Source organism: Capra hircus, chromosome 9 (assembly GCF_001704415.2).
Source record: "Capra hircus breed San Clemente chromosome 9, ASM170441v1, whole genome shotgun sequence".
In the NCBI taxonomy this organism is placed as follows: Eukaryota; Metazoa; Chordata; class Mammalia; order Artiodactyla; family Bovidae; genus Capra; species Capra hircus.
In genome coordinates, this window is record NC_030816.1 from 88,047,877 (window position 1) to 88,072,985 (window position 25,109).

The window sequence follows — 25,109 nt, forward strand, 5'->3', positions numbered from 1 at the left end:
ATTGGACTGACTTACCCCAGTAAATAACCATGTGGCTCATCGGGAGAGAATGGAAGGACTTCTGCACTTGCTGTGGTGATGAAAGGGCCCTCCTCACTGGGACGGGGCTTCTTTCTCTGGTGATGCCTTCTGAGAAGTAGCTCAGTTCTGGAAATTTTGGTAGGAATGTTTGGGAGGGATGGCTGCTTTCAGCCTGCTGATCATCCAGTCTTGTGTTTGTCCGTCCTTGGTTTCTGTCTCTCAATCAAGCAGTTTGCATCCAGGTTCACTGACCATCTCTCTGCCTCTAGATCACCCTGTGCTCTGAGCCAGCATTGTGCTCTCAGCAGTCAGGCCCTGGCTGGCATTGGGACTCTCTAATCACTTTCAGCTTCCCTGATAGCTCAGTTGGTAAAGAATCCACCTGCAACACAGGAGACCCCAGTTTGATTCCTGGGTCGGGAAGATCTGCTGGCGAAGGGGTAGGCTACTCACTCCAGTATCCTTGGTCTTCCCTTGTGTCTCAGCTGGTAAAGAATCCACCTGCAATGCAGGAGACCTCGGTTCGATCCCTGAATTGGGAAGATCCTCTGGAGAAGGGAAAGGCTACCCACTGCAGTATTCTGGCCTGGAGAATGTATAGTCCATGGGGGTCACAAGAGTCAGGCATGATTGAGCGACTTCCACTAATCACATTGACTGTTGTACCAACTTTACTCCTGACATACAACACTCCAACTGGAATCTGATCTTTCCCCATTTTCCATCCCTGTTCCAGTCGGAAGCCCACAAGTACACAGTCTCCTATCACTATCCCTGATTTCCACAAAAGTCAACCGTGAGCTATTGGAGATGGTTCCCATCCACGCTTTCCTCTCTAGCTGCATAGACTCCATCAGGCTTTCCCATGGTGCCTGGTGGCCTTTCCTGCCCTTTCATACTGTGTCTGCCCCGGCAGATTCACTTCCCTGAGCCTTTGATCCCCTCCTCTACCACATGCCTCGGAAGTTCTGGATTTTTTCTTTCATGCCATGTGGGCCAGGCCTTTCTCCAGGCTTCCAAAACCCATCCTAATGGGAGATCAGCAGCTTCTCCCCACCCTTACTAAGTCCTGTGACCCGTAATTATTAACTCTTCCTTCTCCGACTTGGGTTCTGTGTTCACCCGTCACCTCTTTGCCCTTCTCCCTGTGATCCTGCTTCCTCAGGGGCATCCCCACAGCCTCCCCATCTCTCACAGAACACGGGGTTAGATTCTGACAGTCCTCTGTCGTCTAGGCTTTTCCTGCATAGCAGCCTGGCACGTCTCTGCAAAGGTTATGATGCTGGGAACGGACCTGGTGGACAAGGGGACACAGCCAGGATGTGTGAAATTTGCCAGGCAGGGGACTCCTCCTTCTCCACAAGGAGAGGACGGGCACTGGCTGTATGGTGTGTGTTGTGGGGTGTCATTGCTCTGTCAGCCCAGCCCTGCACTTTACTCCGCTCTCACATAACTGGGGGAAGGGGCCTCAGGGTCTTTTTTCCCCAACCTCACCCTCACTGTGTTTTGCCTTCACAGATGCTCGTTTTCTTTCCTATAATTTCACCATTGATCCTCGGCCCAGAGATGATCAGCCATGGTGTGAGGTTCAAGGAGAAATTGATCAAAAGGTCTTTCTCTCCTATGACTGTGGTACAGCTAAGATCAAGTACCTTAGTCCACTGGGAGAGGAAGTGAAAAATATGAGCACCTGGGAAACACAGACTGACACACTCAAAGACACTGGAGACTTGCTCAAGGGGCAAATGCCTGATGTTACACCGGAGAAACACACAGACAGGGGTGAGTTGGAAAATCCAAATGCAGGAGGAGTAGACTGGGGGCTTAGCTGCATCAACTGTTTTCGGGTTGAAAAAAAAAGGGGGTATTGTCCTTCCCTAGTAGTCTAGTGGAAAGAGCAGCTGTTGCAGGAGAGGCCAGGGCCAGATTAGCTGGGCCCAGGGGAGGTGGACCCAGGTGGGGCAAAGAATCTGTCAAGTGCGGAGGCTGAGCTCTGTCTTTTCCTCGGTAGGGTCAGGACCTCTGACCCTGCAGGCCAGGATGACATGCTGGCGTGAAGGCAATGGACACACCAGTGCATCCTGGGAGTTTGGCTTCAATGGACAACTGTGCCTCCTCTTTGATTCGAAGAATGGATTCTGGACAATGGTTCATTCTAAAGGGAGGCGGATGAGAGAGAAATGGGAGAATGACAGAGGTGTGACGTACTTCTTCAAGAAGGTCTCCATGGGAAACTGTCGGGCCTGGCTTTGGGATTTTATGGTGTGCTGGGAGAAAATGCTGAAGACCTCGGGTACGTGAGAAGAGTAGGAGAAAGTGGTAGTTCTCTCATGGTGACATGGACCCACCCCTCTGTGTGTGTGTGTGTGTGTGTGTGTGTGTGTGTGTGTGTGTGTGAAAATGATCCGTTAGAGGTGAGCTGTCCTGGGAGAACAATGGCCCGGGGATGCTCTGTGACCCTCCTTCCTCGTCCACCTCCTGGCGTCTCTCCTCACAGCACAGGCCTTTGTACTGTTGGACACGGATTCTCACTGATCCTAAACATGAGAGCATCTCTATGATTCCAGTCTCCTTCTTACTATTCCCTCTTTCCGGAACCTTCTTTTAAATGTCCCCAATCCTCCTTCTGGAAATCTGTCAGTAGCACCTCTGCTGTCAGCTCCTGAGGACTCCATCCTGATGTCACCATCTCTGATGTCACAGCAGGCCTGAGTGACTCTGTTGGAAATCTTGCTTCCCCATTAGCTGTCAGGAGTCCCATGGGGACTGGGCTCCTCCCTCCCTCCCATCTCGCCTGAGGACCTGTCACCCTCCACGTGTGGGTGCAAACAGGCTGCATAGTAGGGGTGCCTGGGTCAGGGGGTCTGAGGCGGCATCTGCCGAGTTTGGGGTCTGGACAAGGGCTTCACCCTTATTCTCCTTGCAGCATCACCAACCACGGGCCCCCCTACAGTGAAGTCCTCGGCCACAGCCAGCAAGCACATCACCTGGATCCTCCCCATGCTCCTCACCAGTTTTATCATAACTGTCTTCCTGGGCTGAGTCCTTTCCAGGAGCAGGTACTGAGGGCAGAATTCAGAGGGAAGGCAGGGGCACAGGGCCTGGTGTTAGGCCGGGGCAGGTGAATCCCAGCCAACCCCTGCCCCTCACTGAACCTCTTCACCCTGGAAATGAGCAGGGGGATAAGACCCCATATCACCCAAGAGCAATAATTGCAGACCCAACTCCAAAGGCCTGTTCTCAGGAAGTGGCCTGGGTCAAGCAGGCAAGGCAGGAGCCTCACAGCAGAGACTGGGGGAAGGGCTGAGGCCAGGCCTGTGCTCCTGGAGCAGCAGCAACTGTTGTTCAGCCTGTGGCCTACCTGTCAGCAGCCTCCTGGTGACCCAGAGCCTCCATCACTGAGGGACCCTACCTTGAGCAGAGGTGCCTGGGGGTGGTGGGCCCGAGCTGGGGTGGAGGTGCCCAGCTAGGCGGGACCAAGAAGAGATGGGGGGTCAAGGACCATGGTCCTGAGAGCTGTGTGTGCTGCTGCCTCAGAGGCTGGAGGGGCACAAAGGAGGGTGGTTTCCCTGCAGCCCCCCAAGGCTGTCAGGAAGCAAGGCCCCTCCTCCGGGGACCTGCTCCCTGGTCCTTTAGGCCCCCCTCGGGGAGGATCAGGACCTGAGTAAAGGGAGCAGATTGATTCCTCACTGGCTCCAGTCCTGAGCCTGAGTAGGGGGTGTCAGGGCCTGGGGTGACTCTGTGATGCAGGAAGGAAAGAGGAGGTGACAAGAAGCTGCCGCCTGGGGTGGGTGTGGAGGATATAGGAGCCAGTGAGGGCAGGGCCCGAGGTGGGGCTGGGGAGGGGCCACCCCAGGAAAGTGACAGGAGTTCCTCAGCCCCCTGGACCAAGGCTCTTTCGTTTCTGCAGGTGACTGTGCTCCCAGGAAGCGCGACAGGTACTCTGTCTGCCTTTCTCCTGCTCTTCACTTTAGATCCAGGAGATCAGACCCCATGAATCCTGAGTCTCTTTTCCAGATACGATGTCACAGTAGATGCATCACCTCATGGGCTTTATCACATTTGGGGAAATCCTACTCAGCATCTCTAAAAAACAAAACAGAAACAGTTTTTCTCCACTTTCTCCTGGTGCTAAGTGATGGAATTTCTACACTGAAATGCTCAAGCAGTTGAAGCAATCTCCACAAACAGAACATTTTTCATCATATTCTAGTTTGTGGATAATTAGATTACACCTCGTGACCTCGTTCTTGCAAATGATATTGCAAGAAAAATACCATCTGCTATTACAGGACTCAGAGATTCTTTCTGTGTCTGGAGAAATCACCTCAGCCTATTTTCAATAGAAGATAATTTTATTCATGACTATTTCCCTTAATAGTTTATTATGCTGAAAGGGAAAGTGTTAGTCGCTCAGTCGTGTCCAACTCTTTGCGAATCGGTGGACTTTAGCCCGCTAGGCTCCTCTGTCCATGGGATTCTATGGGCAAGAACACTGCAGTGGGTTGCTGTTTCCTTCTCCAGCGGACCTCTCCAACTCAGGGATTGAACCGCGTCTCCTGCGTTGACAGGCGGATTCTTTACGATCTGAGCCACTGGGGAAGCCTGTTTATGATGCTAGTGCTATTTAAATCAGCATCTCAGGACTCCAGAAAACTTGAAATATTTAAGATTTTTGTTTTCTAACCCATAAGAGAGGTCATGATGTTTCACCATTTCTCCGTCTTATGGGATTCAGTGCACCTGGAGATTCTGAGGAAACAGGGTCTGAGAGGACACCCCGTGTTCACGGCAGCGCTGCTCACACTAGCCGGGACCTGGAAGCCACCTAAACGTCCACCCACAGGTGAATGGATAAAGAAGATGTGGGACATATACACACGGCAGTATTACTCAGCCGTCAGAAAGAATGAAATAATGCCATATGCAGCAACGTGGATGGACCTGGAGACTGTCATATTGAACAACATAAGTCAGACAGGGAAGCAGAAGCACCTTCTGACGTCCCTTATATGTGGAATCCAAAAAGTCGTGATACAAGTGCTCTTACTCACAAAACAGAAAGAGACTCAGACTTAGAGAATGAATTTATGGTTGCCAGGGGGAAAGGATGGGGGGAAGGGATAGTTAGGGAGTCTGGGATCAACATGTACGCACTGATTTATTTAAAATGGATAACCAGCAAGGACCTACTGTATAGCACATAGAGCTCTGCTCAATGTTACGTGGCAGCCTGGGTGGGGATGGGAGGGGAGCTGGGGAAGAATAGATGCATGTATGGAAGTGAAAGTGAAAGAAGGTTAGTTACACAGTCATGTCCGACTCTTTGGCATCCCATGGACTGTCAGCTGCCAGCTCCTCTGTTCACGGAAATTTCCAGGCAAGGGAGTACTGGAATGGGTTGCCATTTTCTTCTCCAGGGGATCTTCCCGACCTGGGAATCGAACCCGGGTCTCTTGCAGTGCAGGCAAATTCTTTACCAACTGAGCCACCAGGGAAGATAGAGACACGTAAGTAAGCAAGTGTTCGTTGCTCAGTCGTGCCCGACTCTTTGCAACCCCATGGTTGCAGCCCAGCAGACTCCTATCCATGAGATTTTCCAGGTAAGGATACTGGAGTGGGTTGCCATTTTCTTCTCCAGGGGATCCTCACAACCCAGGGATCGAATCCGGGTCTCCTGCACTGCAGGCAGATTCTTTACTGACTGAGCTACAAGGGAAGCCCTGTATGTGTGTTTTAAATCCCTAGCCTAGCTTCTTTGTGCTGCTCATTCAGGACTCCTGCACTCCTCTCTGGGTGTATATTTCCACCTTGCTTCCATCTTAAATAAATGAACTATTTCTGTATGTCCCCAGTAATAACTTTGGTATCTGTTTTTACAGTTTTTGCCTCCTTGAAACATTCTTGTTTTCAAAGATGGTAAGAGCCAAGGGAACTTTGCATCTTGCCCCTGGTGTTTAGTGTCTAGAACTCCTCATTTTATACCAAGCTCCCCAGGTTCAATTCCTGGGCAGGAAACTAAGATCCTTCTTTAGCACCACTCACTGCTGTCTCTCTGAGATCAATATTAAGGAAATATACACCTTATATTACTACATCTTATATTAAGGTGTAAATATGCACCTTAAATATACAGGTAGAGGGGCTTCACAATTTTGTCATGGGAGATTGTGCCTCTGCCAAGAGCTTAAAAAAAAGAGAGAGTCCTTCCAAAGTTAACCCGGGTCCTTCCCTTTCTCGGCCCTTTAATGGCGATTGTTGTTCTTCCCTTTCTAGCCCTTGTTTCTTTAACCTTTTGATTGACTTTGTGTCTGTAGCATCTACCAGTTTGAAATAACACTCCTGGTGGCTCAAGGAATATAGCCCGTTCCAGTGGAGGGTGGCCCAGATCCATGTAGGTCCTTGTGAGGGACTTCTGCACCTTGAGGGGAGGCTCAGTTCAGTGGTCTCTGTCCAGCAGGGAGAAGTTTTGATAGAAGAAAGCTTTGGCCCCTTAACTGTTAAGAATAAGGGTGTAGACCCCTCAGTGGGTAACGAGACAGGCTGGGACAGTTTGCTGCAGTGAGTGTACCTAGACAAAAGTCATATCAAGCATCAAAATACAAAGAAATTGTAACGGGCTAAAAGTAATTGCATGCATGTGCAGTTGGGAAAGTAACAACAAGATACAAATAGACCAAAACCGAAGGCGATTTCAGAGCAGCCGGGAGCAAAAGCAGGGTGCTGGTCAGGATCCCTGCACACAGCACCACCAAGGGGGAACAAACACCCAGGTCACTCCCCTGGCCTGAACCTAGGACCCACCCCCACCCTCATCTCATAGGTGGGACCAGCTCCTCCACCCTCTGGAGCCAGCAAGGGAACATGTTACTTGTTTTTGCTCCCTCATGAGAGTCCCAATAAAGCTTTTCTTCCCCTGAATTAGTGTCTGGCCTTTTACCAACTTCTATTGATCGAGTCCAGGAGCTCTGGTCAGTAACACAGGAGGGCTTTTGCTGAAGGTCAGGATGCTGCTTGGAGGTGTCTCCAGTGGGCTTCCAGCAGAAACAGGGGTTGAACGCATGCAGATCCCAGGTGGGGATGCACCATGTCAGGAACAAAGCAGGCGCAATGGTTGATATGAGTAGAGAGATGGGACGGCTGCCAGGTCCTGACTGCAGAGTATGATGCTGGTTCCCAGCACAGGGCGATCCTAGAGGCAACACCCAGATGGGTGGCCAACCTGAACACAAACTGCACGACTGAAAGGAATGAGACAGGGAATGCCCTGGGGCTCCACTGGTAATTATTCCTTAAAAAATTTTCATTTTATTTATTTATTTATGGCTACACTGGATTGTTATTGTTGCGTGCCAGCTTTCTTTAGTTGTGAGAAGCAGTGGCTACCCTCTAGCTGTGTGCTGGCTTCTCACTGTGGTGATTTATCTTGTTGTAGAGCGTGGGATCTAGGAGACAGGGCTTCAGTAGTTGTGGCATACAGGTTTAGTTGCCCCACTGCATGTGAGATCTTCCTGGACCATGGTTCAAACCCGTGTCCCCTGCATTGGCAGGTGGATTTTAACCACTGTGCCACCAGAGAAGTCCTCAATCCTATCATTTAATGATTCTTGTGTCCCAGTGGTTAAAACTGTGGTATTAATCTTTCTCTTATTTTCAGTGTCAAAAGTACTCAGTGAGTAAACTTTTATTTTTCAACTTGAAGATGCTCAAAGAATAACAGAAAAATAGCTAGATTTTATGTGTATTTCATGCCTTGACTAAAAGTGCCATTTTGGTTTTTCACTGATGCTATTAGTCTGATAATTGCTTTCAATAAGATTTAACTTGTTTTCTTCATTCGGTATTACATTTGTAATGCAGCATTTTTAAAAATTCCAATAAATTGAATGGGATGTTCAAACAAGATCTAAGGTAAGTATAAGAAGTCTGTTTATTTTCAAAGGTAGTGAGAATGGTATGATTTTGTCCTAGCACCTTGAACTACACAAGGCCCAGAATGTACTTTATGGTTAAAGATTTGCCATATGTTATCATGAGGGGATGCTAAGGAATTCAGTTTAAGGTGATGAAATCACTGTCTGGTTCTCATTTTCTGTCCCAGAACAAATTCATAAATCCCCTCATAAGGATGCTCCTGTTTAATAAATGCATGCAACTAGTATTTAGCATGGAAATAATACAGGTTGAACTGTGTAAATTTACTTTCTAAGGCAAGGTAAGAAATTAGAATATATGTTGAAAGATGGAAAGTATATTACTTTCAGGTCAAATAAGTTGAATATAGGAAAGATTTGATCTCTAGTTTTGTGCTTTTACAGCCTACTGAAGGATGTAAACATATTTATCTATATGCCTATATATTTAACAAATAGCAAAATGTGTGTAACCTATGTGTATGCTATGTTTGCTGCTAAGGTTTCAAATGATAGGCTACTTACTTCCCTCAACAGTCAAAACTACTTGAGTGTGAATTTGTCACCAACTTATTCTTTTTTTGAGTAAATAATTTATTAATTTATTAAATCTGAGTCTAGCTAAAAAGTATATATATATATATATATATATATATATATATATATATATATATATTTCCAGAGTTTCCAGCTGACCTAGTAGTTAGGATCCCAGGCTTTCCCTGCCATGGCTTGGGTTCAAACTGTGGTTAGGTATCTGAGATCCCACAAACCACAAGGCGCAACCAAAAAAAGAAAAATAATTTCCTTGTCTCCTTTATGTGGAGCTCCGAGTTTGCATTTAAAATATAAGCTACTACATATACACACTACTATATATAAAATAGATAAACAACAAGGGCTTACTATATAGCACAGGGAACTATGCCTGATATTTTGTAATAATCTATATGGTACATATATGTATGTATAATATATAACTGAATCCCTTTGCTGCATACCTGAAATTGACAAGATTATAAATCAACTATACTTCAGTAACATTTTTAAATTAAAAATAAAATAAAATATAAGCTACTATTAGCACAAACAGTGCATCGTGTTACCATGTGCATATCTAGTGTTTGTAAATATGATGTTTATAATAAAGTATTTTGAGTCCATCGAGAAGAAAAAGGGCCGAGGTGAATAAAGAAAAAAATTGCTTAAGAAAAGGAAGTCAGCATTTCTGCAAAGGGAGAGATTTGGGGTTCTCTAGTCAGAAGGGAGTAGAGGGCTTCTCTCTGGGGGATCCTGGAGAGTTTAAAAATAACTGAAGCTTCTTCAGTCAATGAGGAGAGCTGATATTTGTTGAGCATCTCTTGGGCACCAAGTGAAACCGAAAGTCGTGTCTGACTCTTTGCAACCCCGTGGTCTATACAGTCCATGGAATTCTCCAGGCCAGAATACTGGAGTGGGTAGTCTTTCCCTTCTCCTGGATCTTGGCAGCCCAGGGATTGAACCCAGGTCTCCTGCATTGCAGGCAGATTCTTCACCAGCTGAGCCACAAGGGAAGCCTGAGAATACTGGAGTGGGTAGCCTATCTCTTCTCCAGTGGATCATCCCGACCCAGGAATTGAACCGGGATCTCCTGCATTGCAGGCAGATTCTCTACCAACTGAGCTATCAGGGAAGCCCGCTCTTGGGCACCCAGGGCTTGGCAAATGTGACCTCACTTTTTCCTCACTCCTTGGTTAGAGTGGTCCTGCTTCTTTCCCTGAGTGACTGAGGGAGAAACTGAGGTGAAGTGAGGCTGCCCACTCACCCAGCTCACCAGTTGGAAAGGAGTCATGAGGGGAGGGGTGGGCAGCTCTGACTGTGGGTTGAGTTTTGTTTCACCTCCGTACTTTTCACCTCTGTAAGACAACATGACACTTAGTACAGTAGGAAGTGGAGTCACCGCAGAGAGAGAGTGAAGTTGGGGATAGTTCAGGGAGAAATCTCTCTGGACACCCCGGAAACTCTGGGTGAGCCCAGTGGAGCAGCTATGACAGCCCGATGGCAGCCTGGCTTATGGCGCCTTCTGTCATAGGCTTGGACCAAGAGGAAGTGGACCAGGAGGAACAAGAGGAAGTGGACTCCTCTTGGTCTAGGGTAAGGGTGAATGCCGGGGTCCAGCCCCGGTGGATCCAGGGTAATTCAAAGGTGGGGACGGAGTAGGCGTCCTAGGAAAAAACTTATTTAATTACAGATGGAGAGCGAGATTAGAAACGGATAGTGTAGTAGGAAATATTAGTGAGGAAAAAGAGGCTGAATAACTTGGTTTACTTGGAATACCAATCACCACCTACATAGGCCACGGGCGTCTTTCCATTCTCCCGAAGGAGAGGAGGCACTGAGGCCTCCCCGGTCCAATCTTAGAAGCCCAGGCAAAATTAGCAGGCTTGGTGAGTACCCACATTATTCAGCCAGAAAAATGGGGAGCAAGAAAGAAACGACATGGGGGAATCAGTCTTTCTGAGAACTGATCCCATTTATTTTTTAGGTTTGCTCATATACCTTTTGTTACACATAGGGATGAATACAGAGTCACGCGGGGGTCAGCAGTCCTGACCTTTATCAAAATCAGGTGCTTTACATAAAGAAAGGTCTTAGGGGTTTTACATTATCTTCTGGCCATGAGGCCTGCTGACATTTACGACCCTTTCTTTCTGATAACCAAAAAACTTATTTTTTCCAAGGGTGTTTTTCTTAAACCAGGCACTACTCTCCAAATAAAGTTGCATTCCTATAGGGTGAGGGTGTAGTGAGTTACAATCAAGAAAGAAATTTATTTAACCCAAGGTTAACATGATCAATCTTAAAGGTTAATACTTATTTCTCCTATATGCTAGTTATATTTATTATAAAGGCAGGGAATATGGAGATTTAGCAGCAAACATCAGCCCAACAAATGAAAACCCTTCACCAATGTTCCCCTTAAGATCTATTTAGTCTTAAGGTAGTGATAAAGTTACATTTTTCCATAGCAAGGACACAGTGATTTATAACAAAGTACAGTGCTCTATTACAAAAGAGAAAATTCATTAACTCAAAAAGTCTAGTATTGCTAACATCAAAAAACTACTATATTTCCTTTTCTATATTCCAAATACATTGATTAATATATTCCCAGGTGCCTAAGGATATGGAGGCCTAGCAGCAATCATTGACTCAACAATGAGAAAAGCCCTATGCTAATTAAGACTCTCAAAATACTCCAAAACTCTCTGTGCTATTTATGGTTGAGAGGTAGTTAACAATCATGTGGCAAAGTTCTGGTAAAGTGTCAGTACACAAGCTTCTACCCTTTCTCAGGCTCTGGAGAGCAGGGTGACCTATTGGGCAACCCACACCAGGATGAGGGGTCTTCCAGCTTTAGGCAATGTCCCAGGAGTAGTGGCAGCAGTATGGATAATCCTGTCACACAAGCTAGTCTGCCAGCAGAGAGGTTTGACCTGAGACACCCTTGTCACACCCAGGGCAGGGAATTAGCAGCAATTATTGGCACAACAAATGAAAAACCCTTCACCAATATAATTCCTAACCAACCCACTATACTAATAATTTCTAACTTCCCAAAGGAATCTGCCTTTAGTAAGTCCAAAACATCTTGTGCCTCTCACAGTTGGAGTGCTGTAAACAATCACATGTGGCTGGACGAACCTGTACAGGCAGGCTAGAGAACCTTCAGAGGAGTCCGTAAGTTGAAACACTCTGGTCATGCCCAGGAATTTTTATTGCCTTGGAGCTGCACGTTTACTCCTTCTCCGAGAGAACCGGTGGCGAACAGCCCCCCATAAAGTCAGAGGTGTAGGCGAGAGCATGAAACAGTAAAGTAGATAGACTCTGGTTTGGGGGGTAGATGCTTGGGAACAGGGGGTTTCCTGAGGCTTGATCACGCCTTTGCGTATGCCAAGCCTCCTTCTTCATGACCTTTGCCATGGGCGGAGTTCCTCACGCTGGCTCCCAGCAGGTGAGGGAGAGAGCAGTGACTGCAAGGCAAGACCCTCAGCTATTGAGACACATGTGGCTCATACCAGGCTGCGTGTTACTTCCTGTTGTCTTGAAGCTGAGGCAATCCACAGTGACTCACACCATCTTACTTGACGTTTCCTCCTGTCAAAGCTGAGGCAACATGGATCTGATCAAGATTAGCTCAGTCCCCAGGCTTTCCTGATCCGTCACCACACCCCACCACTCCTTGTTAGGAGCTCAGCTGAGCTGAGAGACACCTAAGTTAACACCCTTACTGTGAGAACACAGGCCAGAGTCTGAACCCAGAGGAAGTGCAGCTCTTATTCACTTTCTGCAATGGGATGGCCTGCGTAGAGCCCGCCTCCCTGATCAGAGAGCCCAGAGCAAAAGGCTCCAGCAGCTTTATGGACCCTGAGGTGGGGGTAGGGGAAGAACTCAGTGTAGAGACCTGGGCCTGAGTCCGAGTGGGGACAGGGGTCTTCAAGCTTTCTCCATTCTCTTCTCTTATGGAGGCCTTAGCAGAGGTACCACAAGAGAACCTTGGCCCAGGGCCTCAGAAAACAAGACTAGGAAGGAAGAAAGTGTGAGGAGTGTGAACATCTCTCAGGTCCGGGCCCTGAGAGAGACTGCAGTGCCCAGCTGTCAGCAGTCTGGGGTGAGGAGGGCAGCTCTCCATGTGAGGCTGGCCAGAAAGGTCACACAGGTTTTCAGCCCAGAGTTGGACTCTTCACCTCTCTGTGGAGAGGGTTGCTTCTTTTGTTTGCCCATCACCTTTCTGTTCACTGGCTTGTGCCATCTCTTCCATTCCATCAGAGTTAATTCCAGTCCCTGCCAAAAGTTCTGGGGAGTTCTGGTGAAGTGTCAGCACACAAGCTTCTACCCTTTCTCAGGCTCTGGAGAGCAGGGCGACCTATTGGGCAACCCACACCAGGATGAGGGGTCTTCCAGCTTTAGGCAATGTCCCAGGTCCACGTTTTCAGATCCTCGTTGTTGGCACTTAGAGCTGCCCCCACCCTTCCCTACCCTACCAGCCCAGTGGCAGACACCCACATCATCATTGCCTGGGTATGGCCTCTCTCTGCGGCTGCTCCTGCTGTAAACCAGTGACTCAGAGCAGAAATCAGGTGCAGGAAGGATCAGGGTTGAGGCCTGCTGCCAGGAAAGTAGGACCAGTGATGAGCCAGAATTGTGCCCCCTTAACTGTTTTGTGTGTGTGATAAAATACACATAGCAGAATCTACCATCTTAGCTAATTTTTTAAGTTAATGAATTAATTTATTTTTGGCTATACTGGGTCTTGGTTGCTGCACACCGGCTTTCTCTAGATGTGGTGAACATTTGTTGCAGTGCGCGGGCTACGGGCTTCTCATTGAAGTGGCTTCTTTTGTTGTGAAGAACAGGCTTTAGGCACACAGGCTTCAGTAGTTGCCATGTGAGGGCTCTAAAGCATGCCAGCTTCAGCAGTTGTGGCATGCAGCCTCAATAGTTGTGGTGCATGGGCTTAGTTCCTCCACATCACATGGAATCTTCCTGGACCGGGGACCGAACCCATGTCCCCTGCATTTGCAGGTGGATTCTTACTCACTGTACCAACAGGGAAATCCCATCTTAGCTATTAAATATTTTAAAGTGTACAGTCCAGTGATATTAAATGCTTTCACATTGTTTTGTATTCATCACCACCATCTTCCTCCATAGACCTTATCACTGCAAAACTGTAACTCTGTACCCATCAAACATTAACTCCCCATTTCACCTTCTCCTTGACCCATGAAAACCACCATTCTGCTTTCTGTCCTAGTATTTTGTCTACTCTAAGAATCTTGTATATGTGGAATAACACAGTATTTGTCTTTTTGTGACTGTCTTATTTCACTTAGCAGAATGTCCTCAGTTCAGTCCAGTCGCTCAGTTGTGTCCGACTCTTTGGGACCCCATGAACCGCAGCATGCCAGGCCTCCATGTCCATCACCAACTCCTGGAGTCCACCCAAACTCATGTCCATTGAGTCGGTGATGCCATCTAAGCATCTCATCCTCTGTCGTCCCCTTCTCCTCCTGCCTTCAATCTTTCCCAGCATCAAGGTCTTTTCAAATGAGTAACCTCTTTATATCAGGTGGCCAAAGTATTGGAGTTTCAGCTTCAACATCAGTCCTTCCAATGAACACCCAGGACTGATCTCCTTTAGGATGGACTGGTTGGATCTCCTTGCAGTCCAAGGGACTCTCAAGAGTCTTCTCCAACACCACAGTTCAAAAGCATCAATTCTTTGGCACTCAGCTTTCTTCACAGTCCAACTCTCACATCCATTCACGACCACTGGAAAAACCATATCTTTGACTAGACGGACCTTTGTTGACAAAGCAATGTTTCTGCTTTTCAATATACTGTCTCGGTTGGTCATAACTTTCCTTCCAAGGAGTAAGCGTCTTTGAATTTCATGGCTGCAATCACCATCTGCAGTGATTTTGGAGCCCAGAAAAATAAAGTCTGACAGTGTTTCCCCATCTATTTGCCATGAAGTGATGGGACCGGATGACATGATCTTAGTTTTCTGAATGTTGAGCTTTAAGCCAACTTTTTCCACTCTCCCCTTTCACTTTCATCAAGAGGCCCTTTAGTTCTTCTTCTCTTTCTGCCATAAGGGTGGTGTCATCTGCATATCTGAGGTGATTGAGATTTCTTCTGGCAATCTTGATTCCAGCTTGTGCTTCCTCCAGCCCAGCATTTCTCATGATGTACTCTGCATAGAAGTTAAATAAGCAGGGTGACAATATACAGCCTTGACAGACTCCTTTTCCTATTTGGAACCAGTCTGTTGTTCCAGGTCCAATTCTAAGTGTTGCTTCCTGACCTGCATACGTGTTTCTCAAGAGGCAGATCAGGTGGTCTGGTATTCCCATCACTTTCAAAATTTTCCTCACTTTATTGAGATGTTAGAAAAAAACAAAAAACTTGATCTTTCCCTGGTTCAACTACATGAATTTCACTCTTTTCTTCATTATCAGAAATGTTTTGACAGAGAATATTTGAGGAAGAAACCATCTCAATCTTGGCTAATACATTTAATAAGGAAAATAGGGAATCGGAATGTTCTTGAATAGTTGTTTCTAAATTTTGACGTGCAAAGAGGCTGAAAAATGTAATGGCAAGTGGATAAAAGATTCAGAAGAGAATGTAGGTATAATCCTGTTACAGTGTATTAATACTCCATTAAAATTGACATACAAATACCACCCATATTACATATATTGAAACACTTGTAGGAATATATACTAAGTTGTTCATTATTTAATATACTCAGTTCATTATGTATTTCTCTATTGCTTACACTAGGTTTAAAAGTAAGATTCTTTTAATTTTGCAATCAAAATGTCCAGTCTTTTAGAAAAAAGTCATTACAGTTTTAAAGACTTCCTCTGATTCCTTGGTGGTTGTGGATTTTTACTCTCCTCTGCCTTAGTTTTTTATCTTTTGATACTGATTGGGCACAGACATCAGAGACAAATGGCATTGCTGTAAATGACTAATTTCCAAAAGCAAATCAAGTGATGAATATCAGAAATCCGTCTCTCTTCTGCTTTATTTTCTATTCCCCCCACCTTTCTCCCTCCTCTTACTTGTTTCTTGCTTCTCCAGTATCTAGCATGACCCCAGAGAAGGAAAGGGCAACCCACTCCAGTATTCTTGCCTGGAGAATCCCCTGGACAGAGGAGCCTGGTGGGCTACAGTCCACGGGGTCGAAAGAGTCAGACGCGACTGGTCACAGCACACCGTACATCTCGCATGACACTTTAGACGAGGTGCTCCTGTCCTTTCTGCCCCTAACGCATCTTCCTGAATTAGCTGTCCCTTGCCTCTTCCCATGTCTCACAGCTGAACTTAACCCAAAGCAATGACAAGGTTGTAGGAAATGGTAACTGGGTGCAGCTCAGTGCCAGAGAGCTAAATTTGGAGTTTCCTGAGTTTTACCACTTTATGTGGCTATTTTCCCAAAAGTTTTCAGACTCTGGTTCACCATTTAATTATTTCCTCAAATTCATTGTCAATTCATCACACGCAGTTGTTTAGAGCCAAAAATTTTGTAAACATCAGACATGTTATCTTTTAAAAAATTCTACTTTAGTCTCTTCTAAGAATTTTTCCTTTTACTCATGCATCTAAAGTATAAATGAAAAGCCAGGTGGTAGCAATGATATTCTGATTTTTTAAAAGTCACACACAAATCTGCTTGAATTACAAGACTAAACAGTGCTGGCTCAGTGATTTCATGTGGTACAATCAATCAGTGCTTTCTGTTTCGATTATCTGCTTCATTAAACATGATGCTTGGCACAAAATCCATGTACCTGCCAGTCAAAATGAATATTGCTTTGAACTTAGGTCTTGGCACAAATTAACAATCCCTGACTTCCTCTTTAGTCAAACATCTATTATGATGTGGCAAAATACAAATCTTTCTATAAAAATTAGTAATGAACAAATAAGAGGTTGTAGTAAATAGCCAAACAGGACAGAGGAAACGTCAGTGAAGCACCTGGTAGCTTCGCCCTTCATCTTAACAACTGAAATTCTTAACAAGGAAAGCCTCTCACTCTCAGAAAATATGAATAATCCTTTGTCACACATCTTTGTTCTTTTGCTCCCTGTTCTTGAGGTTAGATTCTAGATCCTAGAGATACCCAAAAGACGGTGTTGTAATTTAGCTATCCGTAGCCAGACACTTTTTATCATGTCTGAAAGCTTCTGAAATCCCTTTGATTGGACTCCAGTCATACCCTCCCCACAATTCCCACCCCTCCCAAATTGATACAAAAGGCACACAATTGGCACACAAGGTAGAGCGGTTGTTTTTGTTTACTTGCTGGTTCAGTTCAGTTCAGTCGCTCAGTCACGTCTGACTCTTTGCGACCCCATGAACTGCAGCATGCCAGGCTTCCCTGTCCATCATCAACTCCCAGAGCTTGCTCAAACTCATGTCTACTGAGTCGGTGAAGCCATCCGATCATCTCATCCTTTGTCATCCCTTTTTCCTCCTGCCTTCAATCTTTCCCAGCATCAGGGTCTTTTCCAATGAATCAGTTCTTTGAATCAGGTGGACAAAGTACTGGAGGTTCAGCTTCACTATCAGTCCTTCCAATGAATATTCAGGACAGATTTCCTTCAGGATTGAGTGGTTTGATCTCCTTGCAGTCCAAGGGACTCTCAAGAGTCTTCTCCAACACCACAGTTCAAAAGCATCAATTCTTCCACATTCAGCTTTCTTCATGGTTGAACTCTTACATCCATACATGACTACTAGAAAAACCATAGCTTTGACTAGATGGACCTTTGTTGGCAAAGTAATGTCTCTGCGTTTTAATATACTGTCTAAGTTGGTTATAGCTTTTCTTCAAGGAGCTTTTCTTCAAGACTCTTGCTTCAAGGAGCAAGAGTCTTTTAACTTCATGGCTACAATCACCATCTGCAGTGATTTTGGAGCCCAGAAAAATAAAGCCTGATATTGTTTCCATTGCTTCCCCATCTATTTGCCATGAAGTGATGGGACAAGATGCCATGATCTTCATTTTCTGAATGCTTAGTTTTAAGACAGCTTTTTCACTCTCCTCTTTCACTTTCATCAAGAGGCTTTTTAGTTCTTCACTTTCTGCCATAAGGGTGGTGTCATCTGCATATCTGAGGTTATTGTTATTTCTCCTGGCAATCTTGATTCCAGCTTGTGCTTCACTGAGCCCAGTATTTTGCATGATGTACTCTGCATATAAGTTAAATAAGCAGAGTGACAATATACATCCTTGACTAACTCCTTTCCCAATCTGGAACCAGTCAATTGTTCCATGTCTGGTTCTAACTGTTTCTTCTTGACCTACGTACAGATTTCTCAGGAGGCAGGTCAAGTGGTCTGGTATTCCCATCTGTTTAAAAATTTTCCATAGTTTGTTGTGATCCACACAGTCAAAGGCTTTGGCATGGTCAATGAAGCACAAGTAGATGTTTTTCTGGAATTTTCTTCATTTTTCTATAATCCAGCAGATGTTGGCAATTTAATCTCTGGTTCCTCTGCCTTTTCTAAATCCAGTTTGAACATCTGGGAGTTCACAGTTCACGTACCACTGAAGCCTGGCTTGGAGAATTTTGAGCATTACTTTGCTAGCGTGTGGAATGAGTGCAATGGTGTGATAGTTTGAACATTCTTTAGCATTGCCTTTCTTTGGGATTGGAATGAAAACTGACCTTTTCCAGTCCTGTGGCCATGGCTGAGTTTCCTGAATTTGCTGGCGTATTGAGTTCAGTATTTTGACAACTCCAATAATTTGTCCACCTGATGCAAAGAACTGACTCATTGGAAAAGACCCTGATGCTGGGAAAGATTGAAGGCAGGAGGAGAAGGGGATGACAGAGGATGAGATGGTTGAATGGCATCACCGACTCAATGGACATGAGTTGGAATAAACTCTGGGAGTTGGTGATGGATAGGGAGGCCTGGCAGAGAAGGCGATATCACCCCACTCCAGTACTCTTGCCTAGAAAATCCCATGGATGGAGGAGCCTGGTAGGCTGCAGTCCATGGGGTCGCTAAGAGTCAGACACAACTGAGCGACTTCCCTTTCACTTTTCACTTTCATCCGTTGGAGAAGGAAATGGCAACCCACTCCAGTATTCTTGCCTGGAGAATCCCAGGGATGGGGGAGCCTGCTGGGCTGCCGTCTATGGGGTCACACAGAGTCGGACGCGATTGAAGTGACTTAGCAGCAGCAGGGAGGCCTGGAGTGCTGTGGTCCATGGGGTTGCAAAGAGTTGGACACGACTGCGCGACTGAACTGAACTGAGCTGACTTTGACAACATCCTCTTTTAGATTTGAAATATCTCATCTGGAATTCTGTCACCTCCACTAGCTTTGTTTGTAGCGATGCTTCCTAAGGCCCACTTGACTTCACATTCCAGGATGTCTGGCTCTAGGTGAGTGATCACACCATCGTGGTTATCTGGGTCATGAAGATCTTTTTTGTATATTTCTTCTGTGTTTTCTTGCCACCTCTCCTTAATATCTTCTGCTTCTGTTAGGTACATACCATTTCTGTACTTTATTGTGCCTATCTTTACATGAAATGTTTCCTTGGTATCTCTAATATTCTTAAAGAGATCTCTAGTCTTTCCCATTCTATTGTTTTCCTCTTTTTCTTTGCATTGATCACTTACGAAGGCTTTCTTATCTCTCCTTGCTATTTTTTGGAACTCTGCACTCAGGTGGATATATCTTTTCTTTTCTTCTTTGCCTTTCATTTCTTTCCTCAACTATTTGTAAGGCCTCCTCAGACAACCATTTTGCCTTTTTGGATTTCTTCTTCTTGGGGATGATTTTGATCCCTGCCTCCTATACAATGTCTTGAACTTCTGTCCACAGTTCTTCAGGCACTCTGTCTATCAGATCTAATCCCTTGAATCTATTTGCCACCTCCACTGTATGATCGTAAGGGATTTGATTTAGGTCATACCTGAATGGTCTAGTGGTTTTTCCTACTTTCTTCAGTTTCAGTCTGAATTTTGCAGTAAGAAGTTCATGAACTGAGCCACAATCAGCTCCTGGTGTTGTTTTTGCTGACTGTAGAGAGCTTCTCCATCTTCAGCTGCAAAGAATATAATCAGTCGGATTTTGGTGTTGACCATCTGGTGATGCTCATGTGTAGAGTTGTCTCTTGTGTATGTTAATTATTAAGTCCCGTCCAACTCTTTTGCGACTGCATGGACTGTAGTCTGCCAGGCTCCTCTGTCCATGGGGTTTTCCAGGCAAGAATACTGGAGTGGGTTGCCATTTCTCTCTTCAGGGGATCTTCCCAACTGAGGGCTTGAACTGGTGTCTCCTGCACTGGCAGATGGGTCCTTTACCACTGAGCCACCTGGGAAGCTCCAAGGTAGAAAGGTACAAAATTCTAAAAGAAGAAAAATTCTAGAGAATACAGTCACTGCTCATATTAAAGATAGAATAATATAGCTATCTATAAAAATCCTGACTCTGCATTTATAGAGTAATTTGGGGATAAATCCATGATTTGCTGCTGGGAACTCAAATGCTTAGCAGTTTGCTATATTACATTATAGCTTTCTTCAGCAGTCTCCAAAGTGCCTTCCAAATCGCTGACAGGACAGTTTTGCTGGCCCTAGATCTGGGGCGGCAGGAATTCCTCGATATGTTTCTTGAACTGATTGTTCCAAGTCTGGCTCTTCCAGGCTTGGGGATACCAGCTCTGACTCTTTCTGGGGTGGTTGCTTCAAGACCAGCTGTTCCAGCTCTGGCTGCTCCCAGGTGGGATATCCTCGGTCCGTTCACTCCGTATAGGCAGGTTTCCAGAAGAGGTCACCAAGCAGTCCTGTGCCAGAAACAGAAACCCAGGAATTCTGTGGCCCTGAGTCACAGAGTCCCTTGTTTTTCTGGTTCTGGAACCAGGGCTTCACCTGTCTGTAGCTAAGTTTCAGGATATTGGAAAGTTCTTGCATCTGCTGGAGGCTGATTCCTGCCTCTGAAGTCTGTCGTTGAGCACAGACACCTGGGTCTGAGTGAACATGGTTCTGATCTTCTGTTTCCTACCTGGGACCTTCTCTTCCTTCTTTGCTGCACTTTTCTCGGCAGGTATGGGCAATAGTTTTACTCTGGGGCTTGAGGAAGAATCAGGACTGTCCAGTCTCCTTGTCAAGGGTCTCAGCAGATGACCCTTGCAAGGACACCTGGTTTCCTTCAGGCCCAGAAATTTCAGACATTGGTGAAGAGTCCCTGGAATTGGATGCTTTGGGGCCAAGCAGGCTGGGTCTATACTCATGTTGTGGAGTTGAAGCAGAGAGAGAAAAAACCTGCGAGCTAAATGGTAGGAAGAGTTCAGGCTTAAGAACCTAGGTAGAAGAGCTTAGAGAAAGGTGAAGACCTCCAGGTGTAAAAGAATTAAGAAGATGGAATGAATGGAATCAACTGTCAGATAACAGGAGCCAACCAACCCTATCTAGAGAAAGGAAAAAAAAGTCTTGATTCTTAAATGAGGTCTTACTCTCCAGCAGGCAGGGGTCCCTCCCTTGCCTGCCCTCCTGTCTTCACCCAGAGTACCTGCTGCCCTCCTAATAATGACTGTGACCAAATTGAAATCAGGTGAGAGACGCTTGCTGTGATGACCCAGTGGAGTTTATGACTCCACCATAAAGTGGATGGTGGAGGTGTGTGATATTGTTGAAAAAGAAATAGAAGATAAAAATCCTCGTCTTCACCTCTATTCTGAGCAGATGTTGTTCCCAGATGCTGTTGTCTTCAGTTTAATAAAAATATTTTGTTGTTGTTTAGCCACTAAGTGGTGTCTGACTCTGTGACCCCAAGGACTACAGTCCACCAGGTTCCTCTGGCCATGGGATTTCCCAGCAAGAATACTGCAGTGGGTTGACATTTCCTTCTCCAGGGGATCTTCCCGACCCAGGGATCGAACCAGTGTCTCATACACATGTCTCCTGCATAGTAGGTGGATTATTTCCTGCCAAACCACCAATAAAAATACTGTTGTTTAGTCACTCAGTCATGACTGACTCTTTGTGACCCCATGGGCTGCAGCCAGGCCTCCCTGTCCCTCACCATCTCCTGAAGTCTGCCCAAGTTCATGTCCATTGCATCGATGGTGCCATCCAGCCATCTCATCCTCGGATGCCTTCTTCTGTTTCTGTCCTCCATCTTTCCCAGCATCAGGTATTAATAAAAATATTAGTTCTTTGCAAATGTACTGCTCCTCCACCACAAGTAGCCACTATTTTCTGACTAGAAACTGAGGGAGAGAAGCAGTTCAGCCCCTGGGCCTGGGGAGGCATCAGTAGGTAAAGGCAGGTGACCCCAGCTGGCACCTGTCGCCAGGCAGCTATTCTTGTGTGGCATTTCCAGGCTAAAAGAAAAAAAGATTGACAGGAAATGACAGAGGGTGTCAGTTTCCTCCCTGTCCCTGCCCTTTTTTGGTTCCCTTACAGCCTCCCTCCCCTTCCTCCATCCTCACTGGTGTCTCCATTTAACCCCTGATGTGCTGTAGACACATCCACATGGATGGCTGAGGAGTTCCCCAGGGAACATGCTGATGCCAGTACAGTAGCCCTAACACATATTGGGGAGGGGGTCAGCCGTGTGACAAGGAAAGTGCCAAGTGACTCAAGAGACAGAAAGCACATGATCCTGAGTCCCGCAGTTAACCACTGAGCTGAAAAAACAAAAACCGTCTGGTGGGAAGTAAACATGATATGATCAGTTGTAGGGTGGCCTCTTGTCAAGATAAAGTCCTTGTATGGGCCTGGGAGGATGCCAGGAGTAGAAGACTCTGGAAGTAGAGAATTCCTGGAGTCAATGCTGTGGGTGGGGTGGAGTGCTTCCTAGGAACCTGGCTCAGCCTCCTGAGCCCTGTTTCCCCTGAAACTGCTTCTGCTGCTGCTAGAAAGAGTTCAGGACACATGTGGTCGTGGGTGTCTAAGGGTGGGGCTGGTGGGGGCGGTGAGTCTCTCTGTGCAGGTTCCTCGCTTCCTGCCTGAGCTGCTGGACAGACCTGGGGGAGAGCTGGGAAAATCTGGGATAGGGGGTGGTAAGAGGAAAGACAGGAAGGGGAGGAGGAAGGTGAAGGGAGAAGAAAGGACTAGGGAGCGATTAGGGGACAGTGAGGGGGACCCAGCCTGGAGAGGGGCACAGCAGAGTGCTCCTGGTAGAGGGCCCGCGCCCCGCCCCTCCCCGCTCCCCCCTCTTCCTTCTGTGTCATTTCCACCTCCCATCTTTGCCCCACACTGCCCATCCCTTGCCACCAACCCTCCTGACCTCTTCCCCACCTCCATTTAGTGTCTCACACTCTTCTCTTCTCACACAAAACCCCACTTCCATTGGTGTCCCCACTCCCACCTGTTGCACCCCCAGGAGTCCCTCCCCATGAGCTTTGCAGGCAGGAGGGACTGAAGGGAAGACAATTGCTCAGAGGCTCCAGGCTGATTGGAAACTGAAGGAGGGAGTGCAGCTCAGCCCCTGGGCCTGGGGGAGGCGTCAGCAGGTGAAGGCTGGTGACCCCAGCTGACACCTTCCTCAGGCAGCTATTCTGTGTGGCATTTCCAAGCTAAAGGAAAAAAAGATTGAAAGGAAGTGACATGGGGGTGTCAGTTTCTTTACTATCCTTGCCCATTTTGGCTCCCTTACAACTTCAGTTCCAGGCCCAGGCCAGGAATAAGCCTGTTAATTATTCCAAAGTCCAGGCCAAGGAAAGGCCAGTCATAGGAAGTCAGTCGTTATGGCAACCGCTCCAACAGCAGCCATCACCCGCCTTGGCCCCATACTCCCCATCCATGTTTCTTCTCCCAGCCCCCCACCCTCCCAGACACCAGCCCCCTCATACTGCACACTGCCCTCTGTCACCCACACTCCACCCTGACTCTCCAGCTGCACACACTCACACACCCCTCATACACTCGTGCTTCTCACTTATACTCCTTCCACCCTTGTGCACAGAAGCCCTCGAGAAATTTTCCATGCAGGTCTCCTCACACCCTCTCCCCACTTTGCACACCCCCACCCCCACCACAACACTCTCCTTCACACACAAGTGCCCGCTTGCCTGCCCTCCACACTCCCCACTCTCTCCCAAGACACGCTGGGCTCCCCCTCCCGCAGGACCCTGGCTTCCTCACACTGTCTGCACACACTGCTTCACGCAAATTCCACACAGAAGGCTCCCATCTACGCCCCACTGCCATCCAGAAAATTCCCCCTCACAGGCATTTCCCTTCACTGTCTCTCTCCTCTCTGGGGCCCCCAGGGCACCCCCCTCCGGGCCCTCTGTATACACATGCTGTCCACTCCCCTTCTGTCCAGGCTCAGCTGTCCACAGTCACACACACACACACACACACCATCAAACACCGACGTCCTGACATACTGAGTTGTAGTTGCTCCCTCACACCCCAACACACTCTCCCCGGTGGTCCCTCACTCTCCTCACACTTACCCTCCTCATCACAAATAAGTTTGTCACCGCCACACACACTCCTCTCTTCTGCCCTTCTCCTCTCAGGCACAACCCCCTTTCTATCTCACACACACACACACACACACACTCATACTCTGATGAGTCCTCCCCCAAGACAGGGGGCCCTGCAGCAGTCTCAGAGCCCACACAGAGCTCGGGGTGGTTCTGGGGAGAGGCTGGCTGCCAGGACTCTGTCCCAGGGCTGAGCCAGGAATTTTAGGTCTCTACCAGTCGGTCCTAAACTAAATCAACCCTGGATATTCATTGGAAGGACTGACGCTGAAGCTGAAGCTCCAATACTTTGGCCACCTGATACAAAGAACTGACTCATTGCAAAAGACCCTGATGCTGGGAAAGATTGAGGGTGGGGAACAGAGGATGAGATGGCTGGATGGCATCACTGACTCAATGGACCTGAGTTTGAGCAAACTCTAGAAGATAGCAGAGGGCAGGGAAGGCTGGCGAGCTGCAGTCCATAGGGTCACAAAGAGTCGGACAGGACTAAGTGACTCAACAACAACCTGGATCCTACCCAAAACGGTGCTTTCTCTTTTTTACTGCTCCAGCCCCACACCTAAAGGAACTCACAAATGCACTTCTACTAGCGTACAGCCCTGAGACGCCAGGAATAGTCATATTCATGTATTAATCAACCTAAAATTAATTTTTGTATATTGTGTCAAATAGAAATTCCTTTTTTATTTACATCATTAACCAATTATCCTTTCCTATGTACTGATCAGCACACCCTTCACTGGTATTTCTTGCCACACCTACTAGATGTCAAGTTTCTAGACATCCCTGGGTCTATTTCTTTGCTGTTTTCTAAAACTGGTCTCCTGTCTGCATTATGACTCACCAGCTACCTTGGTGTTGGGAATGCAGCTCAAGCCGATGCTGGCTAGGTTGGAAGTGAAGTGCTTTCATAAAAATTACCAGACTCAGCAGCTTAAAACAATCAAATTTATTCTTTTGCAGCTGTGGAAAATAAAGTCAGAAATAATTTGTGTCCTTGATATACAGGAGTTTTAATAAAAATTGTGATTCTCATCCGAAAAGAAAAATGTACAACATCTTTCATAACTGAGTTAACTGATTTTATTCCAGACAGGAGAAAACTTCCAATTTGTCTAGATATTAGTGAAAACTGAGATATTAATTTTTTGT

At 46.6% G+C, this 25,109-nt stretch overlaps 2 protein-coding genes across 4 annotated transcripts in view; one reads left to right on the plus strand and one right to left on the minus strand.

The window, feature by feature from the left end:
* LOC108636750 (NKG2D ligand 1-like) overlaps window positions 1-4,452 on the plus strand; it is a 30,759-nt gene extending 26,307 nt beyond the window's left edge. The window contains exons 2-5 of the mRNA XM_018053456.1: window positions 1,540-1,803; window positions 2,033-2,314; window positions 2,948-3,080; window positions 3,932-4,452. Coding sequence (XP_017908945.1) covers window positions 1,540-1,803; window positions 2,033-2,314; window positions 2,948-3,063 — 662 coding nt within the window. The 3' untranslated portion in view covers window positions 3,064-3,080; window positions 3,932-4,452. The remainder of the gene's footprint in view (window positions 1-1,539; window positions 1,804-2,032; window positions 2,315-2,947; window positions 3,081-3,931) is intronic.
* The window catches only part of PDE10A (phosphodiesterase 10A), a 777,492-nt gene that overhangs the window by 314,529 nt on the left and 437,854 nt on the right, over window positions 1-25,109 (minus strand). The window lies entirely within an intron of this gene.